Genomic DNA, 8264 nt, shown 5'->3' on the forward strand with positions numbered 1-8264 from the left:
AAAAGCATATTTAGGAATCACTATCAAATAAGGGTGATACGAGGTGTTCGCGGAAGGCTGAGCTTATCGTACTGCTCTCGTAGCACCTACCATACACAAGCAAAGGCATGGGAACTGTATACTTGTAGAAGCGGAACAAAGGGTACAAATCACAACTTAGAACGTCACAAATGCAAGAGAAATGCATTGAAGAAGCATGGGAACATATGGAACATTCAAACCTCAAGGTGAAACCCTTTTCCATGTCGCAAGTTACAACAAATCATTGCGTGACTGTATTTTACAATAGATCAGTGATCGGATTACGCTCCACATTTAACCTCAGTGGACTATTCCCTTCATCTCTATATTGTGACGATATCCCTATAGTGAGGAGGCTCAGAAATTCTGGTCAGAAGACCCGACTAAGACGGGGATCGGGTGGACAAGATGTGAGTTTGATGATTGTGTGTCCACGTAGCCCGGAACCTGGCTGACGTGATATAGATTATATTATGCTTACCGTCGTGTAAAACAACAGTAACAAGCAGTAGTTATATACGTGTAGGACTGTGAAATGCATAATGTGAATTAGCGAAGATGCACACATTGTCAGGGTTTGGACTATGTATTTATTTCAAGAGCTCGACTACGTAAAGCACAGATCTTAATCAAGAAGTCTTCAGCACTTGAGTTCGTCCATATCACATTCTCTTTATGACGCTGGAAAGAAATGAATGACAACGTCAATATCAAATATAAAACGCGAAATACGAACTTACCTAATCTAGAGTAGTACATAAAAGAATAACCAAGTCACACCATACGAGCAAGAATAAATGCCTGTACGAATGGTGATTATTAAGTAAAACTGTAAGATAAAGTCACAATATAGAACCAACCAAAAGTTATAACGGACTCAAGAAAGCCGCAAGGAATAGCCCAGAAACGTTGTGTATACAATAAAGTTGACATCCATGATATTTGGTCTTATGTGATGTTTAAAAGTATGATGTCTGTGATAGTGTACATTTAACAAAACAATGTGAGCACGGCTCACTTGTACCCCCGATCGTGACTCCCAACTTCAGCGGTCCAACAATACTAAACACATTTTAGTCTAAATATTTTTTTCAAGTAGTTGTGAATTAAGGGTTAGGGAGCTGTTACTGAGAGGGATATTAGGAGAACAATATTTCCGAAAGTATAAAAAAGTTGTTATAAATACCACCATTTACATATATCTATGTGTTAATGAAAGATAAGGAGCACTGTTTACATACCAACACAAAGGCCGTCCTCACAGCCATCATTTCCTTCACAGGCGGAACACGCTTTTCCCTTCTCAAAAGCATTTTCATTGGCCATATTACCACTGTAACATAATTGGACTATGAATACATTTTCAACGGGTGAGTTGGGTTAAACTCCGTTTTACGCAACAATTACATTATATCACGGGATGACAGCTTGATGTTTGAGGAAATCTTGAATTGATGCGGGTGTCAGACCTTGTAATACTTTTGTTAAAGCAACGGGAATTGGTATGGTGTTGTAACCATAGTTTACCTATTGAGACGGGCCGCTGGTATAATATTCCAAGAGACGAGAGAATGTGTCAACTATGCACTTCTAACAGCATCTCAGATGAATATCATTATATTTTTCATTGAAAAGCATTAGACACTTTGAGGTTACAATATTTACCCACCCGTCTAACCTCTTTTCCCAATGAAACAATGTTCACGAAAATATTATCAGCAAAATATTTCGAGACATAGTAAATCTATCAAAATATATCCTACATCTATCATCTCTTGTCAGAAAAAATGTTAATATGTTGTTTACTGCCATCTTGAATTTGAATTTGTATATATACTATCCCAAAAAGGAAACGCATAATCATAACATGATTTTACATAAATGCACAGGTAAAAAATCGACTTGACCTGAAAATGTTGATTTTGATGAGATTTATTACAAGAAACGAAACGATACAGAAATCACCTTCGAGTTGAAATTGTGCAGCAAAGAACACGCACTGTCTGTGTATAAAAATCTAGATTACTTTCGGAAATCGGCATTCGTTTAGAAGGCGTTTCAAGGTCAAATGACTACGCCACGTCTTGAGGCTGCGACACGGAACATCGCCATTAAAAAAATGCACGCTGGAGATAACCAATCTTCTGTTGCCAGGCGTCTGAATGTTAGTCTGAGCACGATATCACGGCTTGCAGTTCGCTACAACCAAACAGGTGTAACAAATGACAGTCCCCGTACAGGCAGACTACATTTGCGTGATCGTACTGCCACGGGTGAGAGCACAGCAGCCAGGGTGCCTGGGCCTAGAGTTTCGAAGCTCTCTTAGCGCTAAGATAGTCTTAAGTTAATGTGAATGAATGGCACTTACGACTATCTTAGCGCTAAGAGAGCTTCGAAAATCTAGGCCCTGGATTTCAGATGATATCCGGTCAAACTGTACGGAACAGGTTGAGAGAGATTGGACTGAAAGCCAGGAGACCCGACGTCGGGACCGTGCTACGTCGTCGCCATCGCGCTCAACGTCTCCGTTAACTAAAATTATCCGCTTGGTTGTATAGACTTTCCATTCCTCTAAACTGATGTAAAGATTCATGTACTAAACTCTAAATTTGTGAACGAGTTATACATATTTGAAAATGCAACATTTTCGCAACAGATATCTCGGTTATACGTTTCCTTTTTGGAATGGTATATGTTTAAAATATATGATCTTGTACCACCAAGGTGGTTTATGGGAATAAAGAATTGAAATGAAATTGATGACAAAACTAGACATGAACTAGAGGACGAACCGGGATTCCAACCCACAATCACGAACTAGAGGACGAACCGGGATTCCAACCCACAATCACGAACTAGAGGACGAACCGGGATTCCAACCCACAATCACGAACTAGAGGACGAACCGGGATTCCAACACACAATCACGAACTAGAGGACGAACCGGAATTCCAACACACAATCACTTGTTGTTGTTTCCTAGCCTCAACAAATTATTTAAGGGATGACGAAACTGTTCTGGAATTGCATGTATGACAGCAAGGTAATGATTGCCGTTCTCGGCAATCTTCCTCCGACATGATGATGGTCTGTAAATAATCGAGTCTGGACCAGACAATCCAGTGATTGAGCATGGGCATCGATCTACGCAAGTGGAATACGATGACATGCATCGACAAAGCCAGCGAGTCTGACCACCCGATCATGTTAGTTGTCTCTCACGACGTGCATGGGTTGCTGAAGGCCAGTTTTTACCTGGGACTTCAAAGGTTATGTCATACCGAAACTTGACAATAACCTGGATAGATCAGATCGGCCCAAACAGTCGTATCCTTCACTACATAGTAGTCGTATATGTAACAAAGCTCCATACAAAATGAGAATATCAGTTACACGGTCATTTGCCAGGCAGTATGGGATGGTATGGTCAGTTTGAATGCGTATTTGCTGAGGCCAAAGGCCGCATCCGGACGGGCCGTACCATCCTACATGTATACTACCTGGCAAATGACCGTGTAAGGAATGTATTACCCTTTACAGATATAGGCCCACAAGTACTAAGTGTTTTCCGGAACCATTTCCATCCGTTTGTCTTCTATTTTGGCCGCGATATGGGACGCAATGCGTTTCGCCATGATTGTTGTCATTATCGGTGCATATTCGAAGAGACATCTCTTTTAGGCTTTAAAACATAGTGAGTGAATGAGTTTAGTTTTACGCTGCACTCAGCAATATTCCAGCTATATGGCGACGGTCTGTAAATAATCGAGTCTGGACCAGACAGCCCAGTGATCAACAGCATGAGCATCGATCTACGCAATTGGGAACCGATGACATGTGTCAACCATGTCAGCGGGTCTACTCCCATTTGTGAGAACTCCCATTTGTTAGACTCCCAGTTATGAGACAGTGGAGTAGGTAATTAACAACGAAAACACACCATACTCCCCTGTCTGATAGAATGGATTCACCCTAGCTAATTACTGATTTGCTATGTAACTGAATCTTGTGGAGGTAACTTAATAAAACTTTATAAGATAAATTGATTAACATATTCAGGTAAATGTCTTTAATAATTAAACACTTTGTGGAGGTAACTTCGTGATCAAAGAGAAATTAATTTACCTACTCAGATTTACTCCGTCTCCGAAACTACAAGCTATAGTTTAAGAAATAACTCTGAAATAACTCTGAAATTTACAGTCGAAATGCCACTAATGCCAAACCCTTTCTACCCGACACAATAAATTTATGGAATGCCCTACCAAATTTCAAAGAGTCATGCAGTCTCAAAGAATTTTAAAACCTAATTACAAAAACAGAAAACAAGATTTATATTGATCTTAATTATGGCTCTTGTTTTCGTCAAATCGTTCATCGCTGCCTCAGGCTCGGATGTAGCGACCCAAACGCCAATATGTATAACAGACATTTAATAGACAGTGCATGTTGCTCTTGTGGATATCAACTACCCGTTATAACCTGGATAAGTTTTTGAACGGAAACAAAGAATTTACTCCTTATGTAAACCAGAAAATAGTTGAATCCGTCCACGATTATATCATCAAGACACAGACTTTCACAGGGAAATGCTGAAATTAACTCAACAACCTTCTCGTGATTGATTATATTCCTACAATGGCTTGTTAGACACACACAACTGTAAGTCTCTAATTATGACTACTTAGAGAATAGTTGTACTTGATGTAATCTGTATATATTTATATGTACTTAAAAATATATTTATGCAATAGTCAATATCGATGACGTCACATCCTCCATTTCATTTTATATTTTATGTTGCATGGGAGCGGTGTTAACATAAGCAGTAATACTTCACCAATCCCAATTAATTTTCATAAATAATAATAAAATATGTTTAAACCAAAATGACTTTCAAACTTCATAATAGTCAATAAAAAGGTGTTATCATAATTACATATTCTTCTGAATAAATAAAATATTCAATGAACTATTTCTTTTGTGTAAATATAATCTTTGATAATCTATATAATCAACTCATCAATGAACTATGCCTCCTGTGGGTACTGGGCTTGGCTGATCCCACTTTCATTGTAGGGATGTGGAAACACCACCTATGTGCACTGAACCATTAATTAATGTGTCTCACAACTGGGAGTCCTCACAAATGGGAGGACACCTGTCAGCGAGCCTGACCACCCGACCCCGTTAGTCGCCTCTTACGACAAGCATGGGTTACTGAAGATCAATATTCTAACCCGGATCTTCACGGGTCTTAAAACATAGTTCTTTAGCGCTAAACTATTTCTTCTCCATAGGTAAAAATTGGCATTTTCTAAAAAAAAGTTGTATAACAATTTAGTTGGATTTCAGTGCCAAAGGTCAAAAACTGTCATTGCCGTTTATACTACCCGTTGGAACAAGGTAGTGCTGGATTCATTCTACCCCTGAAACGGTTTCATATGCAATGGCTATTAAAAAATCAAAATTCCTCCAATTTATTTATCCTTTTATGGTAATAACACTATATTTCCAATTATATGAAGGACAGGTGACTGAACATACGGCTTCATGTAGGCGCAGACGAGGATCCAGACGTTGTGTTGAATATCTTCTGGATCCTTCTTCTGGGTGAAGTTTATACAGTTTCTTGCCCCGCAGCCAACCTTTGTTGAGGAATGCCACACCACCTATCAACAAGACAGAAAGGTGACTTCTAACCAGATCTTCAGGGGTCTCATGGAGACGTTTTAGTTGTTGGATAAGTGACACAATGACGAAATGTTAATATGGAAATTGGATAGGCCCATGGAATGTTGTTGTGGTCGAGTCCCTGTAAATGTTTGAAGTATGCGTGCGCGTGTATCTCTCTCTCTCTCTCTCTCTCTCTCTCTCTCTCTCTCTCTCTCTCTCTCTCTCTCTCTCTCTCTCTCTCTCTCTCTCTCTCTCTCTCTCTCTCTCTCTCTCTCTCTCTCTCTCTCTCTCTCTCTCTCTCTCTCTCTCTCTCTCTGGCAACGGTGCAAACGTTTAAAACTGAAACATACTTAAAATATATTATTTACTAACCTGGGTGTAGTGACCACAAGTCTTTCCATTCCAGTCACTTCTAGCGCATGAAAAGTCATGTTTGACATCGTTTTCCTCTTCGCCACTCCACGACTGGAATCCTGTCATACCTTCCGTCACCACGATGTCAATCATCTTCGGATGCGGGTATGTGTCAAGATACTGTGCTTCTGGAAACTTGATCTGAGCCATGTTTTCACCCCATGTTCTCTCGCCATCAGGTGTGTGCTCCCACAGACACTTATCGGCATGCTTCTGAGCTGTTGTGGCCAGATCGTCATCCCACTTCTGCCAACGTAAACACAAATTATCTCTGAAGTCGTGTTTAGAATAGATGAGTTCTCCAAGTCAAGTGTGTGTATCACTGACAACTTAAATATTTTTAATGAATTCATTTGTGGAAAATATTGTCTTCCATATGATGATAGAAAACCCCAATGTGCTTCAGGTTTTACTTCCAAAAGAAATCCCCGAAAACAAATAGAAACGATGAAACCCTTTCCACGTTTAGACGAAATCTCGGCTAAAAGATAAATAAATAGTCAGCTCTCTATCTGTGTCCGATAATTCTCTCCAATTGCTCCACAAACAAACGTACGACGTACAAAGAATGCCTACGACGATGCCCTGTTCTGTTTACCATAATCCATTATTTTCATATGTTTGTCGTCAAACCACAAAAAATGATTTATCGTCACAAGAAAACCCAAAATACAAACCAGACACTAGTATCCAAATAACGATCATAAAGATGAAAAACACGCCACACTATAAACACCCCCCCACCCCCCTCAACTAAACACAGTATGTCATTCAGATTGCAACAAACCACACACATCCGACCGGGTTGCTGCTGCCTCCATTGCAAATGTGTTTGTTTGGAAATTTTTATTATTTATATTTAGAATATGTACACAATTCATGTTTTGGTTGCTAACGCTGTTTCGCTTCCGAAGGTTTGAACATCTTGTTAACTTGTTAATATGTACTTTTTACATGGGAACATGTGCTAAATTTGTTGAAATATTAAATAGAGCATGGTCTAGAGCATTGTTGTCTGGAAGAAAACGAAGAAGAGTAGTAGTAGAAGAGGAAGAAGAAGAAATAGAAGAAGAAACCTCTGGCCAACAGAAAGTTGATCAAGCTAATAATATCACAATAATTATCAAATTCTGAAATACTACACACCAATTCTACGTCAGTCCATCAATCGACCTAACAATTCAGAAACCATAAAGTACTGTCCTAATGAAGCCACACCATGAGAGTTCCATAAACCCGTCTCTACTCACAATTTTGTACATGTTAGTTGCACCTTGGGTCTTCCTTTCTCCATTATGCCCTGTCACCAAGTACTCCTTGTCCGTTTCAGTCAACGTGCCGTCACCCACGGCCACAACGCCAGCGACGTTCACCAACACCAACACAACGACAGTTACGTGCACCTTCATGTTGCCTTTAAATATTGTCAAAAAATACATACATTAAAATACTTTCTTATTTTCAAATGAAAATGTCTTGATACACATGAGCAGATTAGTAATCAGATTTGAATAACACTCCCCAAATATGAAAATCACCGCACAGCTACGAACATCTTCATGTTGCTTTTGAATATTGTCATAATAAAAATACATTACAATACTTTCGTATTTTCAAATTAGAGATCAGATTTGAATAAGAATCCCTAACTGTCATGTAAATCGTAAGAGATCGTCAGTCGAGCCAGAACATTTCAGAGATAACCCTACAAGATGACTGCTGAACGTCGATTACAAACAAAACAGTCTTAGTGCACTATGAATAAAAAGGACGTAAAACCGTTTGGGTCAGGTTTCAAATAACATAAGTCGAGAAGCACACACACTGTCATCTTCCCACAGCTTAAATCAATAGGTTTTAAATGGTTAAAAACTCAGGTTAATAGTATATTGCCAAACAAGTTCTTTGTAAGAATACATAATTCAACATGATAATGAGATTTGTTTCAATTCTATACAAAATATATTCTTAGATAATAAATATACCATAGCGATATGAACATTTTGAACTGTTAATATAATAATGAGGAAAAATTTAAGTGATGAACACTAATAGATAATTTTGCATTTTAAAATGTAAACGTAATGAAATATATACATAGTCTTACGTACTGTAAACCATTCTAGCACATTAGTTCAATGTGTAATGATCTC

General features: G+C 38.8%; 1 protein-coding gene across 1 annotated transcript; it reads right to left on the reverse strand.

Moving 5' to 3' along the window:
* Nucleotides 1-591: 591 nt before the first annotated feature.
* On the reverse strand, nt 592-7520 carry LOC124275264 (peptidase inhibitor 16-like). Its single transcript, XM_046710745.1, has 5 exons — nt 7362-7520; nt 6070-6357; nt 5569-5693; nt 1263-1354; nt 592-702 (listed from the first exon to the last, which is right to left on the reverse strand). Exons 1-5 carry the CDS (start codon nt 7518-7520, stop codon nt 695-697), a joined length of 672 nt encoding a protein of 223 aa, XP_046566701.1. The 3' UTR covers nt 592-694.
* Nucleotides 7521-8264: the final 744 nt, after the last annotated feature.

Source organism: Haliotis rubra, unplaced genomic scaffold (genome assembly GCF_003918875.1).
Source record: "Haliotis rubra isolate DU_JTF1 unplaced genomic scaffold, ASM391887v1 Scf2, whole genome shotgun sequence".
Classification (NCBI taxonomy): Eukaryota; Metazoa; Mollusca; class Gastropoda; order Lepetellida; family Haliotidae; genus Haliotis; species Haliotis rubra.

What these genes read in the sequence shown, in the direction of transcription:
- LOC124275264 (XM_046710745.1), bottom strand. Translation starts at nt 7,520, where the DNA reads ATGAAGGTGCACGTAACTGTCGTTGTGTTGGTGTTGGTGAACGTCGCT. An exon ending in CAACTAACATGTACAAAATT is followed by an intron (nt 6,358 to 7,361) that starts GTGAGTAGAGAC and finishes TTACGTTGGCAG; the next exon opens with AAGTGGGATGACGATCTGGC. An exon ending in GTCTGCGCCTACATGAAGCC is followed by an intron (nt 1,355 to 5,568) that starts GTATGTTCAGTC and finishes ATTATGTTACAG; the next exon opens with TGGTAATATGGCCAATGAAA.